General features: G+C 48.9%; 1 protein-coding gene across 4 annotated transcripts in view; it reads right to left on the reverse strand.

The window, feature by feature from the left end:
- The window catches only part of DLG5 (discs large MAGUK scaffold protein 5), a 153,846-nt gene extending 147,443 nt beyond the window's left edge, over window positions 1-6,403 (reverse strand). For 2 of the 4 annotated variants that reach the window (XM_043983417.1, XM_043983415.1), the window contains exon 1: window positions 5,692-6,403. In XM_043983417.1, the coding sequence (XP_043839352.1) occupies window positions 5,692-6,019 (328 nt within the window). In that variant the 5' untranslated portion in view covers window positions 6,020-6,403. The remainder of the gene's footprint in view (window positions 1-5,691) is intronic. The other 2 variants (XM_043983418.1, XM_043983416.1) reach the window with 1 other exon arrangement.
- Window positions 6,404-12,100: the final 5,697 nt, after the last annotated feature.

A 12,100-nucleotide genomic window follows, 5' to 3' on the forward strand; every position in this document is an offset into this window, starting at 1 on the left:
ACTGGATGAATCGCATGCCTCAATTAAATGCTTTTTGGCCACTCACTGATATCTCATTGATACATCCCCTCTTTATTTTCACTGTCACAGCTCCAGTATAGGCCCTCTTTATCATCCTTTTGGTCTACAGCAATAACCTCCTTCATAGTCTTTTCTACCTCTAGTCTTTCCCTCCTAATATTTCATTATTAACACCACTGCCCAATTAATCCTTATGCATTCATGCTGCATCCATCACTCAAAAGCCTCCAATGGACCTCCTTTGCCTACTGCACAAAATTAAAGGTATTCAAAGCCCTCTACAATCTGGTGCATCTCTAGCTTCCTAGACTTATATCACACTATTCCCTTAGACTTGGATGGTAGACTCTATTCTAACTGGATTTATTGCCATTGCTAGTGTCATCCTCCAGTATGCTCTCATCCACATTGCTTTCTATACTTAGAATGCTCCTCTCCACCCCATTTCTGTCTATTGAAATCCCAGCCATCCTTTACAACTTAACCCCAATACCACATCCTCCATGAAAGTTTCCCTGATCCTATGATCTACCCCGGTGAGCAACAACCCTCATATAGCATTTGGACTGTGGCCCATCTTATTAAGGATCATTTTGGATTAGGGTTTGTTGTGTGTGTGTGTGTGTCATAGCCCCCTACCCTGTTGTTGAGTTGTTTTAGTCGTTTCTGAACCATTTGAGGTTTTCTTGGCAAAGATACTGGAGTTGTTTGCCATTTCCTTTGCCGGCTCGTTTTACAGATGAGGAAATTGAGGCAAACAAGGTTCAGTGACTTGCCCAGGGTCACACAGCTAATAAGTGTCTGCAGCCAGATTTGAACCCAGGAAGAAGAGTCTTCCTGATTCCAAGCCCAGTGCTCTAACCACTTGACCACTTAGCTGACTTGCCCCCTACCCTACTATGAAGTTGATGAGGATAGGGAACCATGTTGTACTCATCTTTAAAACTCCTCGAGGACCTAGGACAGTACAGTATACAAAAAAGGCCCTGTCTGAAGGTGCAGATCTTGACAATGAAAGACAATCTGACAATTGCTAACTTGCCCGGTTCTAGTAGCCACTAAAGGCAGATAAAGAAGACAAAAACTGGAGGGGAGAACAATTTTACTTCACTATCATGACATTGTGGGGAAAATCATTGGACTTGTATTTAAAGGACCCAAGTGGAAATTCCAACTCTGTCACTTGCTTATCTGTGTGACCTTAAGCAAATGACAACCTCTCTGAGCCTTATTTACTTCATCTGTAAAATGAAGGTGCTGAGAAACCTCTAAGGGCTAATAATCCTGTTTTCTTAATAGCCAATTATCAATGAGTGCCTTGGAAACCTTTAAATATTCATTCTCAGACTTTTCCAAAATGAAATGCCTTCTGTTGTTTCACTTTATAACACACCTCCCCTCTCTCCCCAAAATACTATGGATGTCATTTGATTGTTCTTTTAGTCTTGACATTTAGGGGTTTTAGGGAGAAAGTGGGAAGCTTGAGCAGATCCCCTTCAATACCCGGAGAGTTATCCATCACAGAAATCATCTAGTTCAGCTCTCTCAAGCCACAAATAAGGAAACTGAAACAGATTTGCTCAAGGTCACACAGGAAGTGAACAGATGAGCCTGGATTAGGGTCCTGGTCCCCTGACTCCCTGACCAGCATTTTTTTCCAGTGCACCACACTCATACTGTAATGTTACACAACATGGGATGGGAATCATTGTTCTAGAGCCAGGATCCTTAGCCTGAGGTTCATGAATAAAAAAATCCAAGGACTCTATGAACTCAAGTGGGAAAAAATTTATATTTACTTTCTTTAATCTTTGTTTTCCTTTGTGATCCTATGGATTTCATTTTGTGCACTTAAAAATGGCACTCCAAGATGGGCTTCCAAAAGCCAATGAGGTACACACATGAACACACACACACACACACACACGCACACAAAATGTTAAGAACTCTTACTCTCGGGGCAGCTAGGTGGTACAGTGGATAGAGCACAGGACTTGAGTTCAAATCTGGCCTCAGACACAACATTTACTAGCTGTGTGACCCTGGGCAAGTCACTTAACCCCAATTGCCTCTCTCTCTCTCTCTCTCTCTCTCTCTCTCTCTCTCTCTCTCTCTCTCTCTCTCTCTCTCACACACACACACACACACACACACAAGAACTCTTACTCTCAAGAATAAATATTGTAACCCCATACTATCTCTGGATCAACTTCTATCTCCTAGAGGTACCTTTAACCAAGACATAGAAAACAAATGGGACATTTATCTAACAGAGGCCTCACCCAGTGCCCGTGAAGACAGCCCAGGGTCCTCCCAAGTGGCACATGAACTCTGTCAAGTTCAACCACACTGGGAAGGCTTTGAGCCCAGCCCAACCACTCAAACAGGACCATCTGAATTAACTTGTGGGAAAGGTGGGGGGAGGGGCTTATCACCAAGATGTCAGCCCCTAGGGAATGGATTATTGGGCCACAGCAGCCCATAAAACGCATAAAAATGAAGCATTTTGAAAAATAATTTTAAACTAGGCACCGGGGCAGCTAGGTGGCACAGTGGATAGAGCACCGGCCCTGGATTCAGGAGGACCTGAATTCAAATCTGACCTCAGACACTTGACACATACTAGCTGTGTGACCCTGGGCAAGTCACTTAACCCCCATTGTCCCGCAAAAAAAAAAAAAAAAAAGAATCACAGGACCTAGGCTACACTACCTCTCTGCTAATCATGACCTCTATGTGACCTTGGCCAAGTCACTTCACTTCTAAGGAAAGGACTTGCAAAGATGACTTCAAGTGGTCTCTTAACTCTCTAAATCTAGAAACTTCTGACTTGGCCAAGGTCACAGAGCCCAGTAACGGATGCAGGTCTTGAAGCCAGGTCTCCTGATTCCAAACCCCACACTCTTTTCACTATGTCTTCCTTTGAAAATCAAGGCTACAATCTCAACAACTGAGGGTCAGTAGAGCCTGGTGAAAAGGGCACCCTGCAGCTTTGGGTAAGTCACAAGCTCCCTAACTCCCTCCCACCCCCATTTCCTTAATTGGAAAATGGCGGGAGGGGAAGAACACCTGCACCACCTACCTTGAACAAGTTGATCCAGACCTGTGATTTCATCCATGTGGGGCACTCCCAGTCTGGAAACTCAATGCAGATAAGTAACTATCTGTAAATACATCATTAAAGAGCTGCCTGGCATACTGAGAAGTCGGCTGACTTGTCCACAGTCACACAATTAGTATGTTTTAGAGTCGGCCCTTGAACAGAGGAATCTAAGTGATGCAATAGATAAAGCAGTGGACCCAGAGTAAGGGATATCTGAGTTCAAATCTGGCCTCAGACACTCCATAGCAGTGTAACCCAGGGCAAGTTACTTAACCTCTATGTCTTGGTTTCCCCATTTGTAAAATGAGGGTAATAACAGCACCTACCTCCAAGGGTTGTTGTGAGAATAAAATAAGATAATGTTTGTAAAGCACTCAGCACAGTGCCTAGCACATAGTCAGTGATCTATAAATGACAACTATTATTAACTAGTTATGTGACTGTGGGTGGGTCATTTAACTCGTTTGCCTCAGTTTACTCAGCCATAAAATGGGGATAATGATAACACCTACCTCCCTGAGTTATTGTGAGGGTCAAATAAGATTAATATTTGTAAAAGAAAAATGCTTAGCCCAGTGCCTGACACATAGTAGGTGCTTAATAAATATTTGTTTCCTTACTTCCTAACTCCAAGGCTGGCTCTCTATTCCACCACCCACCCTCTCATAACAAAGCCCCAAATATGAAGGCAAGCTAGTATGATCATTAATGGTAAAGTCTTTAAAAACATGAATTTATATTCTTGGGGGAAAAATAGTTAAGCTTAAAAACACCTTTCCCCATAAGTTTAACTTTGATCAATCCAAAGGGTCAGCGGCCAATCCTCACCTACCACCTGACACACAAAATATCACATAATTAGGACAAATTTTGGTATTCTTGCATCTTCAAAAGCCCATCCACTCCTCCCCCAATTCTGTTTTTAGCCAGACCTGAGATTTCATGGATGTAGGGAACTCCCAGTAAAAAAACTCCCTCCAACAAAGAAGATCGACAACTGGAATGAAACTAACTGTAATTACCATTCTAGAGAGCTGCCTGAGGCACTGAACAGGGAAACAAGGTGCCCAGGGTTAGCCGGGCCCAGATCTGCTAGGGTCAGAAGCCGACCAACTGCAGGGCCAGCCTCCCCTCCCCTCCACCAAGTTGCCTCTCGAGCCCATCTGCAGAACTACTTTATAAAACATGAAGTAGACAGGAAGACCCATCAGAGCCCTAGACCTGGAACAAGCTTCCTACATACCCAAGGCACTAGAACCACAGTCTCCTCTGGCTTTCCAAACAAGGATGAGGAGCCCAGTGCACACCTCACCGGCTTGTTATGGAGAACACCTAATAAAAATGATTGTCTTAATAAGCAAGGCTTTTAATGGCCAAATGAACAGGTCTGGATCTGTTTCCCCACAACCACCGAGGGCATATTTCTCAGGCCTTTCTCCCAGCTCTCTCCTAAAAAGAAGGTCTGGCTCTTTAAAAAGGTAGCATCCACTCCTCCCCTGCCATGCCCCAAGTGCTAAACAGTAACAGGTGCCATTTAAACAACTCAAGGGAAGAAGGCAAGGATTTTATCACTTTTTGGATACCTCTGGGCAAGTGCCTCCTCCCACTCATTTGCTTCCCCTTCTAAAAGATGTTTCTGTTAACGTTCAATAGGCAAATTCCCCCAAAACAACCCTCTCCCCTGCTGGACCCCTGCTCAGAAATTCCTAGCCATCCCCCACCCAAGTGCAAATCTCACACATGCCAAGGGAACCAGCAGCACCAGAAGAGAAGGGAGGAAATACTTAAAACCTCCATCCAGTCCTCTCCTCTGGGAAGCACATGCAGGGTCAGAGCTGAACCCCAGCAGCAGCTTGCCCAGTTTTCCCCCAATAGGATGCAATGTCCTCAACTTCTCTCACTCCATCTCTTCCTAGAGTCCTCTTACTCTTATCATCATTGCCCCCTACCCCAGGGGTTATTCCCCCTTAGGGATTAATCTCTAGAACTGGATCTTGGGAGGCCAGGAGAGAGGAAAAAGTCAAGAAGAAGAAGAGAAGCAACATCGGGGCAGAAGTGGCTGGGATTCCAACCAGGGCCTAGGAGTACTTAGTTACTTCTACTATCCAAATGAAAAGTACAGAAGGGCTCCCAAGGGAACTCCCTAAAGAGCTTTAAAAATAGGCTTAACCAGCATCCACTGTCAATAGTGAAAGCAGGAAGCAGGACCAGATGGCCTCCTGAGGTCTCCCCCAGTTCAGAGGGATTCTAAATGGGGATTCTAGGCAGTCAATGGCAGCCCCACACACACCTAGAGGCTTCCCCGGCACTGTTCCCCAGGCACATGCAGGATAGGTTTGGGTCTTCAAAGAGAAGACAAATCTTCAGGTATCCCATCTACCCCGAGAAGGGCAGGGTCCCCATATAGAGAGGGGGAGGAAGAGGGCATGTCCAATGCAGGCTGTGGCACCTCAAGAATTAAACTCAGAAAGGGGAAGGTGATTAGTTCTGGTTACAAAGAAAGTCTTTGGCGTAGTTCCCCAAATGACGGGTGAGGGACCCAGAGCAGGAGAGAATCCTGCACTCACCTGCACCCTCCGAGGGCTGAGGCGCCCCTGCCACTCCGTTCAGGTAAAGGATGGGGAGCAGGTGAGGCTGGGTCTTCTCCAGGGCTACCCGAAGGTCCTGGAAGTGGTCTCGCTCCTTGGAGAGCAGCAGTTTGAGCAGCAGCTCCGCCTTGGCCCCGGGGCCGCCGGCCCCTCCAGCCGCGGCCGTCTCCTCTTCCAGCTGCCTTCGGTCCCCGGCACTCAGGGCTCCGGCCGCCTCCAGCAGCCCCAGGACGGCTTCCACCTCAGTCATGGCCTGAGCCAGGCTCTGCTGACAATGAGCAAGCAGCTCCCGGTGCTTTGGCTCCATGGCTCCAAGGAGCTTCCCCCGTGGGCTTCTCCACGCGCCCCCCTCCCTCAGAGGCCTCCTTCGGCCAGGAGAGCGTTATAGGAGGGGGGCTTCAAGCGCTCCCCTAATCCGGGAGTCGGCAATAAAACCCCTCTTGCCCGGGGCTGGGCGAAGGACCTCTTGGCGGCGGTGGCGGCTGCTGCTGCCGCCGCTGCTGCTCCCGGCGCCCCCCAGGCGGGCGGGCGAGCGGGCAGGCGGGCGGGCGGGCGACTTAGCTGCAGCCCTAGTGTGACGGGAGCCGGGGCTCCCAGGGGGCCATGGACTGGAGCCGGGGGCCGTGGAGAGGGGCTCAGGGCTCAGCGGCTGCCGCCTCCCGGGCTCAAGAGCGCAGCCATGTTGGCTGCTGCTGCTGCAGCAGGGCTGGAGGAGGAGGAGGAGGAGGAGGAGGAGGAGGAGGAGGAGGAGGAGGAAAAGGAGGAGGAGGAGGAGGAGGAGGAGGAGGTGCGGGCGGCGGCCGTGGCCGGGGCGCGCCCCGAGGCCGGGCTCCAGACGGGCATGCCCCCCCACCCCCCACTCCACTCACCTCCGCCTTCTCCGACCGTGCCCGCCAAGAAGCACAAAAGCAAAGGCAGAAGCCCCTAATGTGGGATGAAGAAGCCCAAGTGTGCGCGGCGAGGTCCGCGAGCCCCCCGACAGTCGCTCAGCCCCGGGCCCGGCTGCAGCAGCCTCGGCGCTGCCCCCGGGGCATGGCTCCCCCCGAGCCCCCCGCTGCGCTCACTGAGGCCCTGCGGCCACCGCAGCCCCGGCCCTGGTCCCGGCCCTGGCTCCGGCCCTGGCCCCGGCCGCCGCCGCCACCGCCGCCTCCAGCTCCGCCATGGCCCGGCCTGGTCCCCGCCGCCGCCGCCGCCTCCCGCTAGCTCGGTCCCTCCCCTCTCTTCTGCTCTCCTCCCCTGCTCTCCTCCTCTCCTCCTTTGCGCTCTCCTCCCGCCGCCCGTCACTCACTCCACGCCTAGAGCGCCGGGGCCGCCGACTCCCGAGAGGGGGAGGGGGAGCAAGAGAGGGAGGAGGGGTACGGGGGCGAAAGGAGGGGTCCCCGCCTCCCCGCCCCCGGCCCGCCCCCAAAGGCGGGGCGCCGCACTCTGTCCCGCCGGGATTCCGCCTGGGATTAGGGCTGTGGGGGAGGGAGGGGTGAAAGAGTCCTGGAGCTTCAGCCCACCCCTTCATCCCAGAAACCAGCCTCTCAACCCCTCATCCCAAAACCAGTCCTCCCATCCCTTCAGCCTAGAACTCAGCCTTGCCACTCTTGCATCCAGGAATCCAAGCATTCCACCCCCCACCTAATCAAATCAAACTTTTCCCGAAACTGGGCTTGGGAAGGGGAAGGGCCATACGCATTTATTAACTCCTACTACGTGCTAAACGTTTTCTAATCCAGAAATTCCTCAGCCCGAGTCTCTTCTTTCCAAAAAAGAATGAAGAACGTCCCCTGCTTCTCAGTGCAAGACCCCCTTATACCCGAAATCCACAAGTGGTCTGGTCAGCCCAACCTAAATTCCTACCTCAGCTTCAACCATAGGTAGCAAGTCTTTCCACTCATTGCCGCTCCTGCTGCCCCTTTCTCAATCTTGCCTCTTCCGTAAAATCGGAAGAGGAGAAACTGACCCTCTTCTAGAAATTGTTGAATGGGGAGGTCCTGGGAATCAGGTTGTCCCATAGGCTAAAGGCTTTGGGGTTCTGACGCAGCGGGGCTGGGAAGGTGGGAAGGAGGGATTTAGGGGTAGGAGAAAGATCATGGACCCCAAAACTGTAAGGGACCTTCAATCGTCTCTTATTCCAACTCCCTCGTTTTACGTGGAGGCAACGAGGTCGGAGGTTAAGTACTAGTCTCGGGATTCAAATACAGAGCCTCTCGTTTCAAATCAATGCCTTCTTCTGCACAAAACACTTCCAGAGTGATGAGTCTCTTCCATTACTGGAAGACAGACTAGTTTTCCTCATTTACAGGGGAAAGTGGAGAAAGAATTTATGTAAATAAACTGGAAGGTTTGGCTGGATTGTGGCGGAAGGAACAAAGGGAAAGGGATGTGTTACCGAGTGGCCGCGATACATCTGTGTCTCGCTTCAAGCTGATGCCTTTTCCTGTCCTCCTCCCCACCCCCACGGCTCATTTCTGGCGGTTTCACACCTGTTCCTCCCTTGTCCGGGAATTAGGGTCCCCCTTCTGGTGACTGCTACCCTCCCAACAGTCGTGGAACACGGTTCTGCATCCAGACTAAGACCCTAGATTTAATTTGGGCGAGGATCGACCTTCCCTTCTTTTTTGATCCGGGGTTACAACACTGTGATTACTGGGGAACCTTGGCAAGGGGTGGGGGTGGAGTTTGGAGGAACTTGGCTTTCTGAATCGAATCGACAAGTGAGCTAGGTCCCAGTCTTCACAGGTGCCACCGAGACAGAAGGTGGCAGAAGAAAGCATGCTCTCTGTCAGATGCTCACATTCATTCTCTTGGCAGACAGAACCCACCTGGAAGCATGGGAAAGGCTCTCTTCAGCACGAGTCCTTTTTCTTCCCCCCCCCCAGGTCCCCCCCAACTACGTGTTCTGGTATTCCCTACTTTAATCCAACCTGACAAGCTGTGTGGGATACTGGGGGCGGGGCGGGGGGGGTACGTGGGGGAGGGGTAGAGAGAATAAAGTCGTCACAAGAGCTGGGTCAAAATCCTGTCTTTCTTAGGATCTGTGTGACATTAGTCTCAGTTTCCTAATCTATAAAATGGAGGGTTAGGGTTAGATTACAGTGTCCTGAGTCTCTGCCAGCTATAAATGTACTTTAAAAAAATCAGTATGCAAAATATAAATTAAGGAATGACTAGCTATTCACTTTACTCATAGATAAGGAAGCCCTGTGTACACTTGCTTTTAAAACCCTGCATAACCTAAACCCAGCCAATCTTCCAAGCCTCCTACGTTCTCTCTCCCACACTCTATAACCCAGGCAAACTGACCCTCTAAGTGTCCCTCACACAGTGCACTTCATCTCCAGCCTCCAAGAAAATTTTGTACTGGCTATCTATCCTACACACCTGGAGTACATTCCCTCTTCACCTCCACCTAGCAGAATATACTTTTCATTCATTCAATCAATAAGCACCTACTATGTGCCAAGCAATGTGCAAAGTGCTAAGGATACAAAAAGAGGCAAAAAACAGTCTCTGCCCTCGAGAAGCACTACCTTCAACTTGAAGACTTTCTGGATGTCCCCTGCTCCTAGTGCCCCTCCTTCTCAAACTATCTTGTATTTATTCTCTTTATATTGATGCTGTATATACATACAAAAGAGTTTGTCTCCCCATCAAAATGTTAACTCCTTAAGAACAAATAATTTCATCCTTATATTTGTTGCCACTGGTTGTGTCTGGTATATAGTAGACACTTAATAAATGCTGATTGATTGGTTGATTGATTACCCAGTCACACAGCTGTGGCAAAGGTCCAGAGCCCAAGGCTTCGTAAAGAGAACCTGAGGTCCAATTCCAGGTTTGCCATGCACTACCCATGTGACCTCAGACAAATCAGTTAATCTGTCTGGGCCTCAGTTTCCACATGTTTAAAATGAGTTGTACCCTAAAGCTCTTCCCACTACACCACATTGCTACTCCACACACAAGTAAAATATCCAGCCTTGAAAAAAAATCCTCAGGGCAGATAAATAGCACAGTGGATAAAGCACCATCCCTGGATTAAGGAGAACCCGAGTTCATATCTGGCCTCAGACATTTGATACTTACAAGCTGTGTGATCCTGGGCAAGTCACACAACCGCAACCCTCATTGCCCCCCCCCAAAAGAGAGAAGTCTCTCACTGTTACCATTAAAATCTTTGAAGGGGGGGAGCAGCTAGGTGGTGCAGTAGATACAGCACCGGCCCTGGATTCAGGAGGACCCGAGTTTAAATCCAGCCTCAGACACTTAACACTAGCTGTATGACCCTGGGCAAGTCACTTAACCCCAATTGCCTCACCAAAAAAAAAAAAAATCTTTGAGGGATCCTGCACAAAGGAAGCAGGTGGAGTGCCAGGAGAGTGAGGAAGATCTAGGTTCAAATCCAGACCCTGACATTTATTCTTGTGTAATTCTGAACCACCCAATTCAAGTCCCTGGGCCCCCTAAGACTTCTCTAAAATAAAGGATTGTAACTTGACCTGTTTATCTGATTGGTGTAAGGAGTTCCCACATGGACAGTGAAACCACAGACCGCTGACTTAGAATATCCTCCCCAAAACCTACCCCCTAAGCCTTGCAAATAGCAGTCAATCAGATGTTTGTTGGATTGAGGAACGATGATTTCAGAAAAGAAAATAGGGTATGGGAAAACTGAGACAGAAATGTTAACTGACCCATTAAGGACACAGAGTAAATTAGTGGCCGATTTGAACTCAGGTCAGAGAAGGAAATGGCAAACCATTCCAGTATCTTTACCAAGCAAACCCCAAAGGGGGTAGCAAGAAGTTGGACATGACTAAGAGAAGATCATAGATTTAACTCTGTAAGGGTTCTGAACAGATGGCTCTCAAGTTCAACCAGCTCACTTTATACATGAAGAAACTAAAACCAACGAAGGTTAGGTGACTTGCCCAAGGTCACATAGCTAGTTAAGTGTAAGAGGCAAGATTTTAAACACAGATCTCCCTGACTCCAAGCTTAGCACTCTATCCATTTTGCCAGGCTTAAGGATTCATGCAACAAAAAACGTCCCTGCTGCCCTGGTGCTCCAGGTTAAGAGTGTCACTGTTTATGGCAATCAAGAGATTAAATACAGTGTAGATTTCCAAAATAGGTCACAGGATCATAAATGTGGGGCTGGAAGGGACCTCGGTCATCTAGTCTTTCATTTTGCAGATGAGGCATTGTGGGACCCTGAGGTTACATGATTTGCCTTAAGGTCTCATGGGTATTAAGCGGTAGAGTTAGATTTTGAACCCAGGTCCCCTGATTTCAGAGCCTTCCCCTGTACAGTCACCACAGAAGAAGCCTCAATCAGAATCAGAGAAATGAAACTCCCATCCTCCCTACCCTCTGCCCAGCGAGATCTTTACCCTTAATGCCTCCAAGTTGTCATAGCACCTGGTTATGACTTTAGGGAGTGGGCTTTAAGTGTCTGGCATAAGATAAGTATCGGGGTATAGCAAACTACCTACCTGCAAGAGGGCATCAATTAAACTCCATGACCCTCCTCAGATAACAGCACAGACTGTCTCCTTCAGTCCATCCTCAGTTAAAGCATAACCCGTCAAATCATGTAAATAACAGTCTGTTCCAAAAACTTGCACATGGCTGCCCCTAGCTAGCCCTAGCCCATCTGGCCCCAGGCCCCAGGCAACTTCAAAAGAGAGGGCTACAGGTCCTGCTTCACAGTTGGACATCCTGGCTCAGTTTGCTTTTTTTCCTGGCTGATTGTGACTGAACTGCACTCAGCAGAAGCAAGGAGTGAATCTTTTCAGGCATGGGGAAGGGGAACCCAGTTGGAAGACGTCCTCTGAGGTGGAACCTACCCTTAAACACAGGTTTCCCTTTCTATGCTATGCTTTAAAAAAGAAAAAAGTGGGGCAGCAAGGTGGTGCAGTGGATAGAGCACAGGCCCTGGAGTCAGGAGGACCTGAGTTCAAATCTGGCCTCAGACACTTAACACTTAATAGCTGTGTGACCCTGGGCAAGTCACTTAACCCCAATTGCCTCACCAAAAAAAAAAAGAAAAGAAAAAAGTTCAGCCAGCATTTTTATCACACTTTAAAGTGGCAAAGTATTTTACATTATCTTTTTTGGGGGGGTGGGCAATGAGTGCTTTATCCACTGCACCACCTAGCTGCCCCCAGTATTTTACATAATCTTAAATGATCCTCTCAACAACTCTGAGAAGTAGATTGCTATTATTATTATTCCCATTTTAAAGGTGAGGACACTGAGGCTGAGAAAAGTGACTTTTCCAGGGTCACCCCACTGGGAAGTATCTGACCTGGGTTTTGAGCTCCCGTCTTCCCACTCCCTCTGGCCCCCTAGTTGCTGCCTCTGAAGAATTAAACATGAGGGGGAAAAAAATTAAAGA

The sequence above is a fragment of the Dromiciops gliroides genome, chromosome 2 (assembly GCF_019393635.1).
Source record: "Dromiciops gliroides isolate mDroGli1 chromosome 2, mDroGli1.pri, whole genome shotgun sequence".
NCBI classification, from domain to species: Eukaryota; Metazoa; Chordata; class Mammalia; order Microbiotheria; family Microbiotheriidae; genus Dromiciops; species Dromiciops gliroides.